Raw genomic sequence first — 25561 nt, forward strand, 5'->3', positions numbered from 1 at the left:
CTGCAGATACATATTTTTGGATATGTGGTATCGTAGGATTTATAGAACTCATGAAACTTCTTGAACAAACTACTTTAAGTCAGAATTAATAACTTTTAAATGGAGATATTAGAGTAATAAAACATTGGTGGTGGTCATTGAATCTGGTTAAATATTGTCTTTTTTATGGTCTGTAAGTCAGTAAAATTTTCTTTGTGTCAGGTGGGAACTTCTGTAATTGAGTTAACTATAGAATGCCAAAGAATATAGAAAAGGGGCCCCAACCCACACCAGCAGTTTGAGTGGAGTAGATGGTACATGTCAGGAGTATTTCCAAAGAACAAGTGATACTTAAATTGAAACTTAGAAATCAAATAAAAATTACCAGGCATAGTGGGAAAGGGCATTCATCATGGAGGAAAAAACCACATGGAAAAGAAACACAAGCATGAGAATTACAGATTAAAAATTTTGTGATTAGTAATTCTTTGAGATTTTTATAACATAACAACTATTACATTCTTCTGTTTGCTTGAAAGTTGGAAATTAATTAATTAATTTTTGAGGGCGGGGAGGAATAGATGGAAAGAGAATCTTAAGCAGGCTCCACACCCAGTGCAGAGCCCGACGTGGGGCTCCATCTCATGACCCTGGGATCATGACCTGAGCCAAAATCAATGTGAGTTGGCCGCTTAACCGACCTGAGCCACCCAAGCACCCACTTGCAAATGTATTTAAAAGTCAGATCCCCACCCCCACCCCCATAAAAGAATATGTATTGCATGTAGGGTAGTTCCTTGTTACCCACAGTTTGACTTGCTACAGTTTCAATTACCTGAGGATCCCCCTTGGTCTGGAAGCAGATGATCCTCCTTCTGACCTGTTGTCAGAGGTCAATAGTAACCTAACACCACGTCACATTGCCTTTGTCACTCACTTACTTCATCGTATCATGTAGGCATTTTATTATCTCACTTCACAAGAAGGATGAATATAGTACAATAAGATATTTTGAGAGAGAGACCATAACCACATAATGTTCATTACAGTATATTGTTGTAAATCGCTTACTATGTCTAATTTATAATTTAAACTTTATCTTAGGTATGTATGTATGTGTGTGTGTGTGTGTGTGTGTGTGTGTATAAAACATAGGATATATAGGGTTCAGTACTATCTGCAGTTTTAGGCATCTTGGACTGTATCCATCACAGATAAGGGGGTGGGGGGAGACTACTATAAATTAAAAAAAAATTTAGTATGTAACATTCCCTTATGTATATTAAAGATGGTTAATACTATGATTATTGTGCATGCTTCAAACTTGAAACTCCTTGCTTACTATATAACACAATGTCCTGATTTTGCTGATTTAGTCTTAAAGAATCTTTGTTGTGATTTTAATAAAACGGAAGTAATTCTTCTAAGTATATAAACATATAATTGTGAAAGCATATGTTGGTATCTACATAGCACTATTCTGTGAAATTAAGTATCTTAGTTCCACACTGCAGTATTTTAGACTGTGATAAACTATACCAGGGATTGTTAAACTATAGCCAGTGGCCAAATTCACTCTGCCACCTGTTTTTGTAAATAAGATTTTATTGAAAAACTTCATGCTTATTCATTTATGTATTGTCTGTGACTGTTTTCACAGTACAGTGGCAGAGTTAAGTAGCTGTGGCACTTACGGCCTTCAAATTAAAATATTTACTATCTGCTTTTAACAGAAAGTTTTCTTATCCCTGATTTATACAACATGCAAAGGAAAGAGAGATAAGTGTTTAAAATAACATATGTATATAGCACTTTTTTTCTGTGAAGAGTGACTTTTTTATGTGGTGGAAATCCTGTGTCAGCATAGATTCATTTTTAAATCTTGCAGAAAGTGTCATTTTAAGAATTTGCTGTATAAATGATTGATAGAAGGGAGGAAGCTTCTGGTGAACCAAAAGACGAGACAGTGGCTCAGTATCAATTTCAAATAATTTGATAAGTTGAGAAATACCAGTTTTGTTAGGATCAACTTTCTTAGAAATATCTTCAATTTTTACATTTAAGAAAATAATATCTTAAATGCGCATTCATTGTATAATATACATTGAACATAATTTTGTGTTGTAAACATTATTTAAATCATTGTGGTTGAGGGGTGCCTGGGCGGTTCAGTCGGTTAAGTGTCCGACTCTTGATTTTGGCTCAGATCATGATCTCACTTTTCGTGGAATTGAGCCCCACAAAGGGCTCTGTGCTGACAGTGCAGATCCTGCTTGGGGTTCTTGTTCTCTCTCTCTCTCTCTCTCTGTCTCTCTCTCTCTCTGTCTCTCTCTCCCCTCCCCCCATCCAGCTTGTATGTGTGTAGTGTGTGTGAGCTTTCTCTTATTCTCTCTCTCAAAAAAAAATTAAAAAATATATATATATACATAATTTAAAAAATGAAATCATTGTGGTTGAAAGGAAAGGACCAGTTGATATTTTGAGAAGAGTAGTTTCTTAGGTTAATTTCAGCTAGACACTATTATTGGCTTTCTTGATACATGGATTGCCTGGCAAGCATTGTTGCTTTTCTCATCTGATCAAATTCCAGCCATCTATGATATTTTGGACAGCTGTTTTATATTTGGGTAAAAATCTGTCTCTTTACTCCATCACTTAAACTTAGATAAACCATTGTGTCTGATGCATTCTATAATGAGCCCTTAAAGAGATAAATGCTATTCATACTTTTTAGAGTTAAAAAATAATTTTCCATGTGATTTTATTAACTTTCTTTTATAATTTTCTTTCTTTCCTTTTTTTTTTTTTTTTAAGATTTTATTTTTAAGTAATCTCTCCACTGAACAGGGAGCTCGAACTAACAACCCCAAGATCAGGAGTCGCGTGCTCTACTGACAGAGCCAGCCAGGCATCCCTTTTTATGATTTCCTTAATCATTTTAACAATGTGGACAGATCTAAAATAATCTCCCCATGGGAAATGTTCCTGTGTAGTATTGTATGTAGTGTTTTGCTATATGGTGATAGATTCTGTTATCAGTAATGTGGCATTTTAACTTTCATTCACACTAATGTTTTAGCAAACTATCTTCTTTCTTAAGTTTTTAAATTTCTATTTACAATTAAATGATTAGAAAAGAAATGAGTTAGGTGTTTAATAGATTATGAAAATCACACCTGTAAGCTGGTCAGAAATAACCAACAAGGCATTCCGCAGTATAATTTTCCTTTGATGAATATTAGATTACTAAATTATCGAAAAATAAGATACTAGCATTAACTTATAAATATGAATTTTCCTTTTCCTGATAAAGAGTTGTCCATTGGGAAAGCATCATAATCTGATTTGGTTTAACATTTGTTGGGTTTAACTATGCAACAAATAAAAATACTTTATAATCTAAAGTAGTAATGGTTTTATTATTATGATTTTTATAATATTTTTTAATGTTCAGGCAATAACTTTATTTCTTCTACTTGGTTGTTAATGTTTCTCAGTTGTTATGCATCCTTTATCTAAAACTGCCCACTCCTCTCAAAATGCTGAGTATTAGCTTTTGTTTTTGTTTCCTGAGGACTTTTTTTTCCTAAGAAATCTTACATCTATAGTGAACTCTGAGAATATTCTGGTATTGTGTGATTTCTAGTTACAAACTTTAAAAAAAATTGTTTATAACCCTCAGGTAAAACACTTTAATGCTCAGACTGCCCAGCTACCTGCATTGGGATTTATAGATTTGTTAAGTGTGTATTTATTTGCCATTTCTTCCTGCCATAATTTTCATTTCATTGGTGAAATTGATTTGTCAGTTTGTTCATTATAACTTTCAATACTAGAGATTTCAGAGGGCTAAGTAATCCGAATCAGCTCTTGAGGTCAGTGTCAACTCCACTGACTGACCTCCACTATGTTGTCACCTGAGTCAGTGTAGCAAGGATTAACTCTTTGTTAGTGTGATAATGTCTTTACTTAGGAGTTAGGTTTTTATCCCTTAAAGATTGAAAGAAACAAAATGTGGAAAAGTAATAGACTGAAGTCCAGAATTGAAAAGAGTTATGACTTTCCCCCATAAACCACTAAAGTGTTCATTTGAACTTTAGTGTTTAATAAAGTTTTAAGATACAAAAATGAGTTATTGACTTGCAAAACATTCCTATAATTTGCTAAATTTTAGGCTGAAGAAATTAACGAAATCTATTTTCATATACCTATTTCCTATATGTTTGAGAAAATTTATTTAAGCAAATTGGCTATAGTAACAGGCATTAAACTTTGTGACAGTATTTTTGTGCTGTGTCCTTGAAATAAATAAATATCTAGACTAAAAGTTATTGTAATGTGGATTTAAAATGTAATTCTTGTTCATCTTGATAGCAGAATGTACACCTTATATTAGTCATGGCCTACCTATGGAAAAGTGATTTTGGGTGTATGCCTTTTAAAATAATATTTTCTGTAATTGTCTTACATAAAATGAAAACATAGATTTCCCATGAAATATATAAATGATACATTTATATTTATGTAATCAGAAATAAAATATATAGATGATATATTTATCAAACTGGACTACAGCAGGCTATTGCTTATGTGTAAAATATAGACTGTTAGGTCTTGAATTCTCTTCTCTTAGAATAATAAATAGTTATTTTTGGCTAAATTACAAGAAATCAATTCTCTAATGGTAAAAATGATTGAAAGGAAGTGTGTCTTAAATATGAATTAGTTGTTGGACTCATGAGATAAATTAGTTTAATTACACGTGGCAATTTTCTTGGCTAGTGATGTAATGTGAAATAAAATTCTCCCTTTCCCCTCCCTGAAAACTCAAACCAATTAATAGAACTTTTAAGCTCTTTGTCATAGGCCACCGTGGAGGTCTGCAGAGAAGAACTTTAATCCAATAAACATTTCATTTAGATCATGAAAAGAAAGCATGAGGAGACGCTCCCATAAGAGAGGGTGTTACTATGATTCCAGCCATGAAGAGATGTGAGGAATTTGCCAAATTAACCAAGAGGTCCTCATATTTAACGCATAAATGTGTCAAAACTAACAGAATAATTATTTAATTTGCTTGAACTTTATATTGAGAAAACTCTAAAAAGCCACAACTGTTTGCTTCAAAGCCTTCACTGTTGGGCTGGATGGACAGGGCAAAGGGAGGTTGTGAGAAATCCAGATAGCAAATAACACTGGCCGAAGCTGGTCAGAAAAGGGAATAGATAATTAGACGTAATTAGCGTGTATGAATTGTTGTCTCTCTGCCCTTAGCTTGAATAAATTTTGAAGAAAAAACCCTGGTGGTGAAAATCCTTTGATGTAGGAAGAGTCATTGTGGCTTGGCAGCATAAAGGCAGTGTTTTATACTTCTTACATAATGGTTGTGATACAGAAAGAGTGAATGGACTCAGCACCCCCCTGTCTGCTTTATAGCAAGGACTTTTGGATTCTCTTGAAACAAAATGCATCACAAGTTTTCATTTGTTAGTAATGAGGGAGCGGACCTCATCAGTGCTCGGAGGAAGCCATCTTTAGCTTTTGTTTAAATCTTAATCACAGTTTTGTGTTTTTTTTCTGGGAAATCTGTTTTCTTAAATCAACACTTCTTTTCCCTCCTTTGCTTGTACCTCCAATAAGAGGAAGGAATAATGATCAAGAAAGCTAAACAGAAGAGTTCAACAAAAATTATCACATAAAAGACTTATACATTTTTGTGGTTTTAGTCCCATATGAAAAAGATGCTTGTTATATTTCTTTTTTTGCTTCAGATTGATAAGGTTCCAGGAAAGTGGTTTTATAATAAAATGTATAAAAAACCTATAAGGAATGATTTTAGATTAGTTTTAGAAGGAACTTATCTTTCAAATTGAAATTACACAAAGTGAAGTGGTAAATATGTTCTTTTTTCACCATAGTTAAGTTTTTAAATGGAAATCAGCTTGGTTAACAATATCACTCAGTAGATTTACTGTAAACTTTACTTATTTGAAGGACATAGTGGAAATATAGGTTTGGGAACCTAGCTCTGTGTGGATATTCTGTGACCACTACTGACAAGACAAGAAATTATTCTTGAGAAAGCATTGCATTTATTTTGAAATCTTCAAAGATCTGAAACAATAAATCATCCAAAATGCATTATCAATTTATTACCATACTGAATTATGTTCACTTTGTCTAAAATATTTTAAAAAGTTAGTCTTCAGAGAAATTAGCTATTTCAAGACTCTAAATCATGTATTTTTTGGGGAGAGGGGTGTTGCTGGTATTAAAAGAGTTTTACATATTATCCTTGGTATCAGAATAATACCCATAAGTTTTATATTTCTGATAGATTTCCACCCTCTTCCATCAACTATTTTGGTATTACATTAAAAAAAATCTACCCTTTAACTTCTCAGATTTCCTTCTAATTAATATTCTTCTTTTTACATATTTTAATGATAAGACTTTCTGCAGTAGTCATCAGGATCCGTTTCTTAATGTGTAATCTATGAATCTATTTTTATAAGTGTCACTTTGCTTAGTGTATTTTTGTTCTGACGTTTTGATTCTGGATAGACTTCTTTCAAGCCACAATGCTCTGAGATGCTTTTGGCTACTTAACCCATTTTGCATATTGTGCCATTTGTAGAATAAAGTAGCCTTTTATACTTGAAGTTGATTTGAACTCTGAAAGGCAACACCTGAGCATCACACAAAACTGGATAATTATGGCTGATTGTGTTTTTCAGGTATAGGTCACAGGAAATTCATTTGGGGTAAAGTACGTACAAAGCTAAGAAATATGCAGATTTTCTGTTGTAGGATTGTGTAAAAATTATTTACAGTTAATACTTGCATAAAGGTTAGAAAGGTTGATGAAGTGATATTTAGTTTTGCTTTACTATTCACTGCATGTCAGAATGTAATTATGACTGATTCATGAAACTGTCTTAGAAACGAAGCATCTTTATTAAAATGCTGATCAAGATAAGAGCTGACAGTAATAAAGAATAGAACATTTTAGTCTTGTTGCTTTTGAATGATTGCTAATTACCCCAGAGGTCATGTATAGTGCTTGGTAGGATTCATTGACATTATTTCTTTTAAGTCTGCTGTTTCAACAACATCTGAGCATGAAGACACAAACTGTGTGCACATTGAACAATAGTTTGGCCAAGTTTTTGAGGCTTCAAGATATCCAAGAAACCTTTTTCTGCTTCAGTGCATTTAGCTTTTCTCTCTCAAAATTATAGCATACTAGGGGTGCTTGGTACAAAATATTTTGTATATTCTTTTACTATTGACTGTCTCTACACTTCCCATTTATAAGTTGGTGTTAAATAGTATACACAGGTTATTGAGACAATGTCCTCTCTGAATATACACATAAACACTTAAAGTAAATAAGAACAACATGTAGATTGGCACTAAAATTAGAATTAATAGAAAGGACTTCTTAATGTATAATCAGAATGTACTTCTTACTGTCAATAGTGTTCAGCTTGTTTTTATTAAATGTGAAGTCTGCAATTTGTCTCTAAAGACATGTGGAAGTCCTTAAAGTTATAGTATTCCTCAGTTAATAATGAATAATGATCATTAGGATTCACATATTATAAAGATATGGTTGATTAACTGAATAAACTCTGCCATAATACCTAAAATAACTTAAATCTTTAAAATTCTTAACAAATGAAAGTAGAAGAAACCATACAGTCATATCACATATTTATGTGGTTCCATGATATAGCAGAAGAATAATGGGTTAAGAAGGCAGTTCTTTGTGAGTCTGGCTCTGTTCCTGACATTTGGGCAAGTGTCTTGAATCCACTTGAGTTCACATTTTTTTCATCTATAAATGATAGGATTGGACCTCAAGATTGCTAAGGCCCTTATTGTGCTACCAATTTTCAAAAAATTAAGTTTCAGAAGTTTACTTGTGAATTATTTTTTTGGATTATGATAGATTTCTCCTCTAAACATTGTTCTAAATGTGGTGTTCAAGTCCTAGGCTAGCTGGTCTGCAAAAGCCTAATTGCCCAATTAGCTCAAATATTACACCTTTGTAAGATAAAATACAAGAAAACAATATTCAGATTTCAACATGCATGCTAAGTTCCTTTTAGCATTTATTAAGTGCTTAGTCACTAGGATTACAATGGTGAAGCTGTCCTGAAATGAATCCTGCCATCAAGGAAACCAGGGTATTCTATTAGAGGAAATAGACACACCAACAAATAATTATAAGAAAAATATTATACTTCAATATTGAATGGGTTAGGAGTGATTAACTATGTGTTGGGAGTGTACAGTGCTAACAATGATATAAAACAGTGATAAAACCACAAATTTTATTTTTTTTTAATTTATTTATTTAAATTCAAATTAGTTAACATACAGTGTAGTATTAGTTTCAGGAGTAGAGCCCAGTGATTCATCACTTGCATCTAATACACAGTGCTCATCCCGACAAGTGTCCTCCTCAATGCCCATCACCCATTCAGCCCATTCCCCCCCCCCCCCCACAAATTTTAAATAAATTTTCTATCTTCTGTAATGCTGGTGATTATGGAGGATGAGTGAATGAAATGGAAACTTACGTGAATTCTGAATGGACTCCCATGTGTGTCTGCAAATTTCAGAGGCTGATGAGGCTGATGAATCTGAGCCTTTTGTTTGTTAAGCTTTTTGTTTTCTTTTAGGCGTGTCCCTGCCATCACTCTTGGCTTAGTAGTCATGCTTATGATTTTGTTTTTGCTCTAATTGGAGTTAAGTGAAGATTTTCCTGAGAAAGCTGGAGAAGGCTTAGAAGGGAGAGATGAGGGCAGAGGGAGAAAGCTAAAAATAGTTTCAGTGTATGTGGGAAAAGCTACCTGATGAAACTGAATAAGTTATGAATAGTGAGAGCTGAGAAATGGCTACAGAGCAAGGAATATATGGAAGGAGCCTTAGCAACATTTATACCAGCACCTTAGACTGTAAGGTAACATTTATACCTTTTTGAGGCTCATGCCTAAGATTGCCTGGCTAGTGACAGAGCCGTACCTAGAACCCAGATTTCCTGCTTTTTACTGAGAGTTCTTTCCACCCACCATGTTGCTCAGTGTGTGTGTGTGTGTGTGTGTGTGTGTGTGTGTGTGTGTAACATTATATATTTGTTATATTTACATATTATAATATTGTCTTTGGGTAGAATTAATTATATTCTCATTTGCTTTTATCAAGGAACTATTTGTCTTTCTTTTATAAAGTATAATCTACTTTATTAATCTACCTTTAGTTGTACATAATGATAAATATGATGTTCAATCTTGTTTTAGCTAATTGCTTAAAATTTACTCTTCAGATCTTTTATCAAAGATCGGAATAAGTTACAAGATTGACTAAATTCATCTTCTTTCTCTTCCTCTTGTCATCTTTATTTTATTATTTTTAAGCTTTTAAAAAATGTTTTGTTTTTTTGTTTTTGAGAGAGAGTGCAAGCTTTTAAGCAGGGGAGGGTCAGAGAGAGAAGGAGAGAGAGAATCCCACACAGGCTCTGTGCTGTCAGCATGGGAGTCCCTTGCAGGGCTCAATCCCACGAACCGTGAGATCTTGACCTGATCCAAAGTCAAGAGTCAGATGCTTAACAGACTGAGCCACCCAGATGTCCCTTTCATCTTTAAATAAAAGTGCTAGTGAACAGTGAAATGACAAAAAGCTGAGCAAATATAATGCAGAAGAGCAGAACCAGAGTTCAGAATATTTATAAATGGCTGTCCTGGATACTGGAAGTCTTAATGCAGTCTCTGAAAATATACAAGGATGATTTTTTAAGGTAAATATTTTATTGAGGTTTAGTTTTTCTTTCTCATTCTAGAAGTTGTGATTATAGAAAAATGAATCACATGCATTATGTACTTTGTATTTATAGTATGGTTATATTTTTTAAGATAGAAAAGTTACTGTTTACCTCTGATTATTTGTATAGAAGAAGGAAAAATCTTGTGGGTAAACTTACAGGATTTTCAAAAAAACAGATTTTGCAAAGCTGCAGATATAGTGGGAAGTTCCTCTTAGCCTGGGGATATATTGCCCAGTTCCTTTTTGTGGGAGAAAAAAAGTTTACAGGTGCTGCAGTTATGGGTTGGTAGCATAGTTCTAAAAAGATTTTGGGGCGCCGGGTGGCTCAGTCGGTTAAGCGTCCGACTTCGGCTCAGGTCACGATCTCACGGTCCGCGGGTTCGAGCCCCGCCTCGGGCTCTGGGCTGATGGCTCAGAGCCTGGAGCCTGCTTCCGATTCTGTGTCTCCCTCTCTCTCTGCCCCTCCCCCGTTCATGCTGTGTCTCTCTCTGTCTGAAAAATAAATAAACGTTAAAAAAAAAATTTTAAAAGATTTTTCTAAAGGTATATACATCAACTTTTTTCCAGTCTGTGATGTTATTCATATGTTTTTCTTTTTATTTTTTAAGTTTCTTTTTATTTATTTTGTGAGAGAGAGCAAGCAGGGGAGGGACAGAGAGAGGGAGACAGAATCCCAAGCAGGCTCTATGCCATCAGCGCAGAGCTGGATGTGTGTGAACCATGAGATCATGACCTGAGCCAAAATCAGGAGTCTGTACTTAACTGACTGAGCCACCCAGGCACCCTGGTTTTTCTTTTTTTTTTAACCTCAGGAATGAAAACTCTGGTTTTCTTGGATAAAGTAAACAGTGGGAGAAGAAATGGAATATTAATTAAAATTCTGTTGGTTGTGACAGGGCTGGAAATGTGTAATGACTAATTTCAATAAGGCAGCTATCACCTTTTTCCAGGTACTGCTATTTTAGGGACAATACATGGGCTCTCTAAGATCTTTCCTTTTATAAAATTTTATGTGAGATAAATGAATGCATGCTAGGTTAAAAAATCAGAACATCACATAAGTGTATATATACTAAATATCAAATGCTTCTCCTTCACTACTCTCCCTTCTCCGCATTTTTTCCCTTCTTCCACCCGTGTCTTATTTCTACTTCCCTCCTCAGGAGTAGCTGCTGTTAAAAATTTAATGTGGAGAAATGACATCAGTATTAGGTTGAGTAAGGCATCTCATGTTCATGCCCCCCCCCCCAACAATAATTTGGCATCCATTCACAGACAAAAGTGCCTTTGTGAGCAGTGTTAGATTTAGCACCATATGCCAAATCACCTGGGAGGAGGTTTACCCATCTATGTGTCAGGTAATAGGAATATATAGACCTTGGTCCTGGCTGTGGACCAGCTCTTGCCTCTCCCAGCTGTGGTCTGGGAGCCCCTGGAAACGCTCTCTTAAACAGTCACCCAAGGACAAGAGAGCCTTTGTAGATGTCCGGGTTTCTAGTAGAGGAGTTTCAGCACACTGTTGGAGCAAAAACAAAACAAAACAAAAAAACAAACCCAAGTTTGGACACATTGGGGAGGCTCAGAGAAATGGTTTAACTTTAGCTGCATCACTCCTCCCCTAAGGCAGCACAGTTTAGGGCAAAAAGAGATCTTGGTCTGTAATTTCCCCTGCAGGGGAACAAAAGAGGATGTGAGTGATCACCCTGCTTCCCCAGCTGTGTGGGATACTGCCTAAGAGGTTCATTCTTCTTTTGCTCCATCCAGAGTACTGATTCTGACATGCATGGCTGGAGGGCAGGAGAGAGGCTGGGAGAGGGACAGATAGAACTCTTTGAAGACATTGAAGACAGGTGGATCCTACTAACTGCTTCACATACTTCATCAAGAAGCTTGCTCACAAGCTGCTGGGGACACCTCCCCCAGAGCCCCCCAGCTGGCTTGAGGACATCTCCAGTGCTCTGCATATCACGTGTGTGTGTGTGCGCGCACGCACACACACACACACACACACACACACACACACACACACATCCTCATTTTGTGGCTGATGCCCTGTGCATGCTCCCAATGGTTGTGGTAAGAGTGAGCTTTGGTAGATGGCTAGTGAGCATGTTCAGAAAGCAGTCTGAATCTGCACACCAGAGAGATATCATAAAATTGAGCATTAGTGGCATCTTTGGGAAAATAAAAGGAAAGTTGTCAGCCCTCAGCCTTGTGTGTTGCAGGATTGAGAAAAGCCATGTAAGCATGTGGTCATATCCTGCTTCAAGGGGGAACAATAATTATAGAGCCATAGAAGGTCTGAGAAAGCCTCCAGATCATGAGTAGGGCTGATGGAAGGTATTTCTCTCCTGAAAGTAATTAGTAAAGATAGGAGGAGGTGACTGCTACTTCAGATGTGAAGACAACAATGCAAAACTCATGAAAACATGATACCACCAGAGGATCACAATAATCTTCCAATAACTGATCCCAAAGACATGGACACCTGGGGTTTACCCCATCAAGAATTCAAAATAGCTGTTTTAAGGATACTTAATGGCTACAGGAAAACACACCAAATTCAACAAAATCAGGAAAACCATACACAAACAAAATGAGAAATTTAACAAAGAGAAAAAAATCATAAAAAAGAACCAAATAGGGACACCTGGGTGGCTCAGTCAGTTGAATGTCCGACTTCAGCTCAGGTCGCGATCTTGCGGTTTGTGAGTTTGAGCTACAATTCAGGCTTACTGCTGTCATCCTGTCAGTGCAGAGCCTGCTTCAAATCCTCTGTCTCCCCCTCTTGTTGCCCCTCCTCCATTTGTGCTCTCCCGCAAATAAATATTTTTTAAAAAAGAACCAAATAGAAAATCTGAAGCTGAAGAATACAATGAATGAGGTGAAAAAAAAGATCAATATCAGACTTAAGTAGATGAAAGAATCAGTGAGATTGAAGACAGGAACTTTATAATCATCCAGTCAGAACAGAACAGAGGAAGAAGACTGAAAAAGAATGAAGAAAACCTACATAAACTATGGGATCTCATCAGAAGAAACAATCTGTGAATTATTACGGTTCTAGAAAGAGAAAAGAGGGAAAGGGGACAGAAAGTTTATTTAAAGAAATAATGGTGGAGAACTTTGCAAATCTGGGGAGACATTTCGATATCCAACTTCATGAAAATTAGAGGTCATCAAACAAACCCAAAGCATCTTCTCCAAGATACATTACAATAAAACTGTCAAAAGTCAGAGACAAAGAATTTCAAAAGCAGCAAGAGAAAAAGAAATTTGTTACTAGCACACCATAAGGCTATCAGATTTCTGAGCAGAAACCTTACAGACCAGAAGAGAGTGGGATGATATATTCAAATATAGCTTAAATTAAAAAAAAACAAAACACCTGCCAGTCAAGAATACTCTATTCAGCAAAGTTATCCTTCAGAAATAAAGTATAGGTAAACACTTATCCAGACAAAAGCTGAGGGAGTTCATTATGACTAGACCTGCCTTATGTTATAAGAAGTTCTTCAAACTGAAGTGAAAGAACAGTAATTAGTAACATGAAAATATGTAAATATATAATACATTGGTAAAGGTAAGAATGTAGTCAAATTCAAAATAGTCTAATTTTGTAAGGTGGCAGTATGTTAGCCACTTAAATCTGGTATAAGGGCTAAATGTCAAGAGTATTAAAAATAACTATACCTAAAAAAAATAACTATACCTATAGTAATTTGTTAATTAATACACAATATAAAAGTTGTGTTAAATTGTGACACAAAAACAAAAAAGAAAGGTAAGTATAAAGGATAGAGTTTTTATATGAGATTGAGGTTAAGTTGTTACCAGTGTAAAATGCACTGTTTATAAGATTTTTTATGTAAGTCTCACGGTAACCACAAAACAAAGACCTGCAGTAGATACACTAAAGATAAAGGGAAGGAAATCAACGCCTGGAAAATTATTCCGCTATGGAAAATTATTTGTTTACAGAGGAGGGCAACAAGAGAGAAAGAAAGGAACAAGGAAACTACAAAACAGCCAGAGCTGTTATTAATATAATTAATAAGATGGCCTTAGTATGTTCTTATCTATCAATAATTATTCTAAATATAAATGGATTAAATTCTCTAAAGACGTAGAGAATCTGGACGGATTAAAAACAAGAACAAAAAAGCAAGACCTAACTATATGCTGGCTACAAGCACATAGCATTAAGGACATGTAGGCTCAAAGTGAAGAGATGGAAAAAGATATTCCATGGAAGTAGAAACCAAAAATGAGCAGGGATTGCTATACTTACATCAGAGGAGATAGACTTTAAGTCAAAAATTGCAACAAGAGTTAAAGAAGACCACTATATAATAATAAAAGGGTCAATTCATCAAGAAGGCATAACAATCATATATGCACCCAACATCAGAGCACCTAAATATATTAAGCAAATACTAACAGTCTGAAGGGAGACAACAATACAATAATAGTAGGAGACTTCAAAAAATGGGCAGAGGAACCAAGTAGATATTTTGCCAAAGAAGACATACAAATGGCTGTGGGTACATGAAAAGATGTTCAGCAGCACTAATCATCAGGAAAATGCAAATCAAAACCACAATGAGATGTCACCTCACATCTGTTAGAATGGCTACCTTCAAAAAGACAAGAGATAAGTGTTGGGGAGGATATGGAGAAAAAGAAACCCTGTGCACTATTGGTGGGACTGTAAATTGATGCAGCCACTAGGGAAAACAGTATAGAAGTTCCTTAAAACATTGAAAATAAGGCTAGCATATGATCCAGCAATCCCACTTCTGAGTATACATCCAAAAGAAATGAAATCACTATCTTGAATAGATATCTGTACTTCCATGTTCTTTGCAGCATTGTTCACAACAGCCAAGATGTAGAAACAACCTAAGTGTCCATCAATGGATGAATGGATAAAGATGAGGTATATACATACAATGGAATATTTTTTGGCCGTAAGAAGGAAATTCTGTCATTTGTGACAAAATAGATGGACCTTGAGGGCATTATGTTAGGTGAAATAAGTCCAAGAAAGACAGATACCGTATGATATCTCTTACATGTGGATCTTAAAAAGCTGAACTCATAGAGACAGAGAGTAGATTGGTGGTTGCCAAGAGCTGGGGAGTGGGGGAAATGGGGAGATGGGTACAAAGTTTCAGTTGTAAGATGACTAAGTTTTGGGATCTAATGCACAGCATGGTGAATATAGTTAACAGTGCTTGAATGTTGCTAAGTTCTTGCCATAAAAAAAAAGAAATGGTAATTATGTAAGGTGATACGGTGTTAGCCAATGCTACTGTGGTAATCGTTTTGCAATATGTTAAGTTTATCAGTTGTACATCTTAACCTTACAAATGTTATATGTCAATTATATCTCAATAAAGCTGAAAGAAAATACGTATCTTCTCAAGTACTTTTCTGTACATTTATATGCATACATATCTTTATGTATGCCTAAGCATATAGTTTTGTTGTAAATTAGTGGAGTAATAGTTTTATCTAAATCTAAGTTGTGCTTTTTATACCTTGTAGATATCCTGAAGAACTTTTTATATCAGATATAATTCTACCTTTTTCTTTTAAATGACTGCTTTGTATTTCTGTTAATGGCTGCACTATCATTTCTAATCTAATCTGCAATTTTTGTATACTAACGTTTATTGTGTTTCTTTTCAAATAATGTTAAAAAAACCTGTTTACAAATACATTTTTAGTCACAAGAGTCAATGTTTTTGTAGGATAGTTTCCTAGAAATAGAATTTCTAGGTCAAAGGTTCTGTGCAATTAAAGCTTTATTAGGTTTTGTCAAATTACACTTAACTTGTATATTAGCTAACATTGAAAATTAAATGGTGAAATTGAATATACAAATAGTAAGATGATTTTTTAAAAAGAAGCTACACTAATCCTTCTAGGACACAGCAGGGTATGAATAAATAAATGACAAGAAATCATGTGGATTTAATGTGTGATAACTGAGAATTTTACTGGATGTTGCTTGTACATATATTGAGTCAGTATCATTATTGCAAAATCATAATGGCCAAAATACTTAAGGGTTGTGGAATTTTTGGACTTTTGTTCTATGTCTTTTTCTGAACACAGGAGATATGTGTAGTGGTGAGGAGCACGTGGTCTCCAGACCTGTAGTTTCATTAACAGTATGAGGTGTGAGTTGAAAACTTAACTCTATAAACTTAGGGTCATTTAGTTTGAGATGTTGGAGTCCTCTGATGGGCCAGTCTGTAGGGCCTCTGATGGGCCATCTCATCACTCAGGTCTTTTTCTATCCTTTCTGCACATTCTCATATTTTTTATTTTCCCTAGGGAAATGTATTCCAAATCCTCTTCATTTAATCAAACTACTCCAATTTTAGAATATTTCTCCAACCTACATTAAGCTTTATCAGTCCTTTGTTTACTTAGTATTCTATTCATTTCCGTTGCTGAAATAGCTCTTGACAACTCATATGCTTTTATGTCTTTACCCACATTGCAAAGTAATGGTGATTTCTTTTTCATCTCATTTTGTCCACACATAAACAAGAAAGAAATCAATGCTACCAATCTCTGACTCTGTGATTCTAGGATCGCAAACACCAACTCTGGGTGGTCTTATGGCTTTACTTACCACCTATGATGGTCATCGTGGTTGTTTCTCCTAAATTCATTCCACCTCTCTTGTGCTGTGTAGCAGCAATGTGATTTGGATGGGACCAATTGGAGGTGGGGCCAGATTAGTCTAAGCCAGTGGTTCTCAACCCTGGTTGCCCATTAGAATGACCTGAGGAGCTTAAAATAAAACAGACAAAATCAGCCAACCTAAGCCCTCCTCTGCAAAAATGTCTGGGAATGTGACATGGATATTGGTACTTTCTAATTCCCAGCTAAAGCTAATATACAGCCAGTGTTGAGAACCACTGGCCTACCAGTTAGAGTATTCCCATCTTCCCTGCCACTTAGCATTGGTTAGCTTGTGTCATTCCCCAAGCCTCATGAGTTGATTGTAGTAGGCATAATCAGCCTAATCAGCATAGTTCAGGACTTTTGTTTTATGAATGTGGATATATTCTCAGTTTCATCTCTGTCATTGAAGAAACCCTGCCTCGGGATGAAGTTCTTATTTGGAGGAAGATACAACTCCTTGGCTAAATTTTCTGTCTAAGCTGAGTTCTGACAGAGACTTTCTCCTTGACCATACTTTAGTTAGCCTCCTCAGAACCCTCTTTCTTGTCTCTAAGGCCTCAACCCTGTCCATGTCAGTCTTTGTTGAGTCTAGTTTTAGCAAGAATTCTGCTAAGTCAGTTCTCATTTTGTCATAAAAGCTCCTTAGGAAAGGGACTGTGCTGGTTGGCTTTTTCCTGTAGTTTCTAACAATATTGACTTGTACCTAACCTTTGCATATAGATGTTTGCTAATGATTTGTTCAGTTGATTAATATTAACTGAGCATTTACTATGTACTATGTACCACGTACTGTGCTAGGTGCTAGGGACACAATGATGAACAACAGACATGATCCTTATCTCAGAAGTTGCAGACTTGAAACCAAAACCTATTTCTATTACCTCAGTCATTAAAAGAAAACTTCCAGTTTTTTATGTGCAGTATAATATAACTGGACAAAGTTTCTGAAAAGCTGCTCCATATCATTTTTGTATGGGGTATGGTTATAATAAGTAAATGAATCTGTTCATTGCAACAAAGCTGCTTCTCAAGATAGCCATCAAGACTAAGCCTTACTTGGTTAGCATATAATCAGAAGGCAGGAGAGGTAGGACTTTTCCAAGCAAGGGACAGAGCACTGCAAGGACTTTCCAATAAGCCCATGTGAATTTTGCATTGCCTTGTATTTCCAAGTAAGAGACCTGGTTGCTTGAACATATCCCGGGTATGGAGGCAATATAGCAAAGTAATTAAGAATGTGAACACTGGAGCCAGAACGCTTGGGTTTGAATCCTGGTTCTGGTACCGAAACCCAAGTTCAGCTACCTGTCACTCAAAAGGCCACTACCCAAGAGATGAGTTTTGACTGGAAAGGAATATGAACTTTATTCAGGAGCCTGGCCACCTGGGGAGAAGGCAGACTCTTGTCCAAAGGCCAACTCCAAGGTTTCTGCTTGGCCCAGAGATTTTTAAAGGGGTTTAATCTGTTAAGGGAGTACAGTGATCTGTAACATTTCTTGATGCAGACTTGATGATGCCACCTACAGAGTTATCTTGGTACTCAGAGGTTGTGTAAGACGTTCTGGTTCCTTGATGCCCAGGGGTGATTGTGCAAGAAGGTCTGGTTCTTTGGTGCCCAGGAGTGATTGTACAAGGTCTGGTTCCTTGGTACCTGGAGGTGGTTGTGCAAGAGTATTCTGTTATTTCTGCAAAGGAGGGAAAGGTCTTCAGATACACAAAGGGAGGTGAGTAAAGTCATTATATGACCTTAAAAAGAAAAAAAAAATGTTTTGCTGAAAGATTACTGGGCTGATCAGAAAGCCAAGGAGGCTTCAAGGAGTCTTGCTGGCCTCTATGGCCTGGGAACATTCTGATCCTTCATTCCTCAAGGCCAGTGGTCTGCAAATCTCAAAGAAAGTAAATTAGTTGTGTTACAGTTCAAGGGCTTTAAGTCAGCAAGCAAGGAGTGTGTTAACTTGAAGCAAGTTAAACCTAAGACCAGCTGGAGTGTTGTTACCAAGCTATCAGAGCAAAAGCTTGTTCATTATTGTACTTTCAGTCACCATGGAAGTGGTGTTTCAGTGTTTGTTAGGTTCATCCAAAGTGAATATTGAATTTTCAGGGGACTTGATAAACCATAAGTGTATTTTTTTGTGCTACAAAACAGTGTGGCGTATTTGTAACATATGTGGGACATCTTTAGTATCATCTTGAAAAATCAATATACAAAAAATATTACATTAATAATTGAATTTCCAAGATTGCTGGATATAAGGTCAATATTCAAAAATCAATTGTATTGCTTCATACAAGTAGCAAACACTTACTTAGGAATGCTCATACACTACTGGTGGGAGTATAGGTTGTACAGTCACCTCGGAACACTGACAGGGTTCACTACAGCTGAGCAGACTTACCCTGTGGTCAAGCAGTTACTCTTCTAGGTATATATCCAACAGGAACATGTGCACATGTGCACCAAAAATCATGTGCGAAGAATACTCGTGGCTGCGTTATTTGAAAGAGCTAATAACTAGAAACAGCCCACATGTCTGTCACCAATGGAATGAGTCAATGAATTGTGGCTTCTTCACATGGTGGATATGAAAAACTGATCAAACTACAGCTATACACAACATATGGGTGGATGAATCTCAAACACATGAAGAACCCAATCACAAAAGAATACATCCTGGGTGCTTCTACTTACATAAAGCTCCCAAAACAGGCAAAATTCTATGTTGCTACAATCAGAGTACCGGTTACCTTTGAAGAAGTAGAAGAAGATAGATACCAGGGGGACTCCCGAGGTTCTAGTCATGTTCTGTTTCTTGATTGAGCTGGACATTTATGTTTTTTAAGTTTATTTATTTTGAGAAAGAGAGAAAGCGCATGGGTAAGCACAAGCAGGGGGAGGAGCAGAGAGAGAGAAGAGAGAGAATCCCAAGCAGGCTCCATGTGCTGTCAGCGCAAAGCCCGATGTGGGCCTCGAACTCATGAACTGTGAGATTATGACCTGAGCTGAAATCAAGGGTTGGACGGTTAACTGACTGAGCCATACAGCACCCCACTTGTGTACGTTTTTGTACTTGTGTTATACTTACATTATAAGAAGCTTAAAAATATGTTCAAGGTTATTATGTACTGAATTATTTAAAATGTGTATTTATTTTCAAGAGAGATCTGAGCAGGGGAGGGGCACAGAGAGAGGGGCACAGATGATCTGAAGCAGGCTCTGCGCTGACAGCGGTGAGCCCGATGTGGGGCTTGAAATCACGAACAGTGAGATCATGACCTGACCTGAGCTGAAGTTGGACACTCAAATGACTGAGCCACCCCTATTATGTACTGAACTTTTATATATCATTGCTTAAACTTAAAAGTGGTAACACATGATTATTTTAAATGAGATTGAAGCAGATATCTTAGAATGTATACATACTTCAGCATACATATTTGAATGTATACCTGCCTCAAAAAAAGATACCCCCACCTAGACTCCCACTCCCCCTCCTTTTTTTTTTTTTTTTTTTTGGTACACCCAGCTAGTCTCCCACGCCCCTCCCTTTGTTTTGGTTCAATATCTGTCTTGTACTCTTACTTGTCATTTACTTACAGAATTGTATTCTTGGCAAACAAGATAGTACCATATTCAGTGTAGCTTTCCTGTATTTAAATCTAGTTATTTCTCTCATACAACTTTTAAGTTATCAGAAAGAATTAAGCTTACAACTGTGTATATAAATATGATCCTAATTTCTCTGTCATCATCTCTATACGTGTATAAAAAACTTGAAGGATATATGCTATAAGCAAACTTTTTTCTGAGAAGCGGATGATAGACTTTTATTTTTGCTTTTACACTTTAATATTTGAATGTTTTACAATGAGCACGGATCACTTTTTTTAGCTTAAAAAGATATAGTTTTAAAGCCTTAAGTAAAAAGACAGATCTTAGTTATTCCTGGAAGTAGAAAGGCCTCAGCCATTTTTTCTTGTAGTACTTACTTATTCTTACTTATTAAAAATTTATAAAGCCAATCAGTCCAATATTGTCAAGAAAAACTTCAATAATGTGTATCTTTTAATTTTCTATTTAATATAATCACTTAGATAAGATGTAAAACTTTGACTTATATGATTTTACTCTTTTTCCAAATTTTCCATAATAAGCAATATTACTTTTATAGTAAAGAGTATTTAAGGTGGGCAAATCTTTATTATTTCAATTTTTGCTTATGAGGTTGATATATTGTGGTTTTTAAGGCTTTTCTCCACAATGTTTATTGTTCTTTTGTGCCAATTTGGAAGGGAAAAGCCACAGTAGTAGCTTTATAAAGTTATTTTGCGGGATGCCTGTTTTTCTGATGGTATTATTCGCAGTTGCTAAAAATATACACAATAGCTCTTGAGGAAAATGCAAACCGCTAGAATACGGTTTTTGAGTAGTACATTTTTCTTTGCAAAGTCAAGGCCTTTCACTCATGCACATGCTCCCATGGGTATGTTAACCTCCCTCCACTTCCTCTCCAAATTTCCTAATTGCATTTTTAGATTGTATAATTGTATTTGTCCTTTGTATATGTAAATATACAAACTATTTTAAAATAAATTTCTTTTGGTAGCTGATTAATTTTATTCATTTCAAATAGATGGTGATAAGAGGTCACAGGTCTTGTAAATATCCCTGGAAATTAGGAAATTAGATCTTGCCCTTTTGACTAGATTCACTAACAGGGAAACTGCTTAGCTTTCACCCTCCTTCTGCAAAGTGTTTTGAAGAACTTAGCTTAAGTGAATAAAATCTGAAAATTTGAGGCTTATTTTTCTTTAAAAATATAAATGGAGTGTTAGTATTTGTCAGACAATTAAGAGCTAAAATCTAAGGGCTTTGGTTGTAGTTCTTTTGCTGCTGATTAGGTATTCCTCGGTGGTGATTAGTGAATGTACAAATGCAATCATTCGGTAGGGCTTAATCACTCATATGAGAGAGAAGTTAGTTACCCAGAAAGAGAAACTGAAGCTTGTGTAACTTCCATTAGTCCTTATTTTTTTAATAGAAAAAAAAAGAAGGAAAATTTTGGCTGAATTAGGAGTATTGGGTCATGGAAGATAAATTGTGGTTTAAAAGGAATAGAGAACCTCGGTAAATATACTTACATGAACACATTGCAGTACTATTTATTATATTGCCTGCGGTACAGGTGGCTTATGAAAACCTGGCCCTTAAAACAGGACAGATTTCCTTCAGAGAGACAGAGAATGAAGTGCTACCTAAACAAGTTGTCTCCTCTTTGTACTGGATGGCTGAACCCCCACAATTGCAGGATGGGCAAGGAGAGGAAGTGTCTGTTTTCCCAAGTTTAGCACATTACTGAAAGTTGAGAAGCCATCTGAGGCAAGAGGAGAGTCCAAGTATTTGTCAATACCATATTCCTTTCTGGTTATGGGGCTTGAGTCCTGAGAGTGAGACCTGGGGAGTGGATTTGAGCAACTTGGAATGGCAAGTTAGGGATGTCTGTGTGGGGAGGCCAACTGGCTGCATGAGTCTAGCATTGTAGGGTGGTATGACTTTGTTAGGGTCAGGGCTTGTTCGCTACGGGTAGAGTTCAAAAGCTCAGCTTTGAAGACTTCCCCAGAGGAATACCTTCTTCTTGTGGACATAAAATAATCCCTAAACAAATTCACAGTTGCTAACTTATAAATCAAAATACTCCAGCCTTCTAGCTCAGATTTCTGGGTTATTCCTAAGGTGACCAGGACTGTCCTGGTGTTAGCACCCAAAGTCCTGCATCCAGAAAAGCCTATCAGTCTTGGGGAAGCCCCTCAGTCCCAGGGGGATTGTTGATTACCCTATCTTACTCTCTTGAGCCACTTAGCAGCTGCAGCATAGGAGGAGGAGAAATGTATTCTCATTACCACTGTGTACAATCTCTTGCCTATAGTGCTGATGATAAACAGCCCTCAGCTCTTGGATAGCAGTTCAACCCAGGATGCAATTTCAGAGAAGAAGAATGTTGCTACATTTCCAGCGTGCCCAGATATGACTGTTGTGATTATCTACTGCTGTGTAACTAATGACTGAAAAACCTAGAGGCTTAAGATAATATTGCTTCATTATCTTTCCTGGTTTCCGTGGATCAGGGATTTGAGAAAGGCTCAGCTGGCAATTCTGGCTCCTTTAGTACCATAGTGACAACTGGAACAGCTGGATCAGACACCTCTGTCTTCCTGTCCTCTCAGGGTCTCTCCAGGTCGCGTCTCTGTATGGGCTGCTATAAGCTCTCTCTGGCATGCTTGCCTTCAGGTAGTTTGATGCTTACCTAGCAGGTCAGGGTTCCAGAGCAAGTGTCCCAGCTAACAAGGAAGAAGCTGCCTTGAAGGTCACATCAGATATTATTGCATAGCATCATCTTATCATAGTCACAAGATTCAGGGGATGGGGAGCATAGCCCCCACTTCTTGATGGTTGGAATATCAACATCCCAATATTTTGGGATGGAGAGACAGTTGCAGCCATCTTTGGAAAATACAGTTTGCCACAATTACCTTGGCCCCCAAAAAGCAGTTTTTCACTAGTAAAAGTAATGAAGTTGTTAAAATATGATTTTTTCCTCATGAATTTTCATAGAGCAGTTTTCATTTTGGATGAAAACAAAAAGTTCAACGTGGAAATGTTTCTTGATTTGTTCTGAAAACCCTTGCTCACCATTGTTCTACTGGAGTGTGTGTGTGTGTGTGTGTGTGTGTGTGTGTGTGTGTGTATAAAATATATATTTGTCCCCTCTTACCCCTTAAAAGAAAGCCAGTTGACCAAGCTAGGTGTAGCAAAAGTTCATAAGCTTCTAGAGTAGGAGTTTCAGGGTGTGTGTGTGTGTGTGTGTGTGTGTGTGTGTGTGTGTGTGATGAGTTTCCATGCACATTTGCAACCTGGGGTAATGGAAAGGAAAGAATAGGGAGAATAGAAGAATGGGACTCAGGGTGAAGGAAGGTGTCTACTGGAAAGCACTCTAATGACATTGATGACTGGAAAGGGGACTAATAAGGGACAAGGGCGGTGGCAGTCATTTGGAAGTGAAGGTCAGGTATACATACAGCATCACTTTAATATGATCATTTGCTTTAAATTGTGGATACTAATGTTCTGGCCCAACTCTCTCCCTTTGTGGTGCTAGAGACCTATGAGTTATTCTTTTTGATAGCCTGTAGCTCCTTATTTCCTGGTAACAGAAATTGGGATTTAAAAATTTTTAATGAGGGGCGCCTGGGTGGCTCAGTCGGTTAAGTGTCTGATTTCAGCTAAGGTCATGATCCATGAGTTCAAGCCCCACGTTGGGCACTGTGCTGACAGCTCAGAGCCTGGAACCGGCTTCAGATTCTTTGTCTCCCTCTCTCTCTGCCCCTTCCCAACTTGTGCGCATGCTGTCTCTGTATCAAAAATAAATAACCTAAACAAATTTTTTAAATTAAAAAAAATAAAATTATAAAAAATTTTTAATTAAAAAATCAAATTTTTTTAATGGAATGCAGTTATGTGGGGAGTTTGCTGATAGCACTGTTTTAGCAAACTTTCAGAAAGGCATGCTGCAAATCTTAACTTTCTTGAACTGATTTTTTGGGGGCTTGATATATACTTAATATTCAATTTTTATGAATCTTCCATGACTTATATTGTTTTGTCCTAAACTCATTGTTTTATTGAGGAAAATTTTTTTAAATTTTAAGAAAGGAAAAGGATAGCAGAGAGATCATAATTCTAAAGCACCACTTGTTTAAGAAGATATTTATGTGTTTGGATTGTAGGAATACTGTAAGACTGTCCAGCTAGATTCTGGGATAGATTACCGGAAAAGGGAACTTCCTGCTGCAGGAAAACTCTACTATCTGTAAGTTTCTTAAGTTCAATTTTCTAAATTTATTATCTAATAATTAATCAGGAAAAGATGAGAAAAATAAGCAGGGTAATTATTAAAGCCTGAAAGGCTAGTTCTGAAGCCCATGATTTTTAAAATAGAAAATGTTATAATGTTAACTTCTTTAAACTGTGTTTTTTGCCATCCACATTTGCATGATTTATAATGTGTGATTGGATGAAACCCTAATTAGTTTTTTGGGGAGGAGTGATGACAGATGGTTAGGAAGTAATGAGAATCCTCTTATGAGACTCTGGTATTAAGAGAACATCTTTATTGTGTGAAAGTAATTAATTATTTGTGGATATCTCCTGACAAATGTGCCATTTCTTTTCCCCAAAAATTGTTGTTTTATTTTGTTGGACAATCTGTTTGTATTTATCATTGTTGATTGACTTCCATGCACAACTATGTAAAACATATATACACAAGTAAAATCAGAATATATTTTATCTTTTGAAAACTAAGACTTTCCTGAGTAGGGGCAATTTATAATAATAGATGCATTCAGCATGTGCTATTAATGCTGGAAAACAAATACTTGGTTTTAAAATGTCATTTGTGAGAACCTGAAAAGGGACAAGTGCTTTACAAACATAAACTGTTGTTTAGTGCAGGCCACCAGTGTTTGGCACACAGTGGGTTTCCAAAAAACAGATCTGTCTGAGGGCTAATTGTGATTTAACTCAAAGGCATGTTTCTCCTCATTTAAATTTTGATGACAATGTGTATATGAGAGGTTCAGAAAAGTTCTTGTCTCTGCCACCTTGTAAGCAGAAGTACTTTACTGTTTTTGAAGTAGAAATTAGCTGGAAAAATCACATAATTAAAATTGCATACTTTACAGTGTACCGAGGGGAACTATTTCAGTTTATTATTCAGATTCTGATGATTATTATAGGAGGTTCTTCATGTGCCCTTAAGTACTTTGTCTTTAAAGTACTTTATAATTTTTAAAAATTCTTACAGCACTTTTTTTCTGCTTTAACTTGGACCTTTTTCCCCCTCTGTTTCTTTCATGTTTGTGTTTTCTGGTTTTTAAATTCTTCTGATATTTGCAATCTTTCCCCAATTCCTTGCTATCTATTTCGTGATATTCCAGATTGTGTGGTACTTAGAAATTAGTATCGTATTATTCTCTGCATTCTTTTTCA

At 36.2% G+C, this 25561-nt stretch overlaps 1 protein-coding gene across 4 annotated transcripts in view; it reads left to right on the forward strand.

The window, feature by feature from the left end:
- The window catches only part of AFG1L (AFG1 like ATPase), a 197396-nt gene that overhangs the window by 115273 nt on the left and 56562 nt on the right, over positions 1–25561 (forward strand). For all 4 annotated transcript variants that reach the window (XM_042939500.1, XM_042939501.1, XM_042939502.1 and 1 more), the window contains exon 9: positions 24298–24380. In XM_042939500.1, coding sequence (XP_042795434.1) covers positions 24298–24380 — 83 coding nt within the window. The remainder of the gene's footprint in view (positions 1–24297; positions 24381–25561) is intronic.

This window comes from Panthera leo, chromosome B2, assembly GCF_018350215.1.
Source record: "Panthera leo isolate Ple1 chromosome B2, P.leo_Ple1_pat1.1, whole genome shotgun sequence".
Taxonomy (NCBI): domain Eukaryota; kingdom Metazoa; phylum Chordata; class Mammalia; order Carnivora; family Felidae; genus Panthera; species Panthera leo.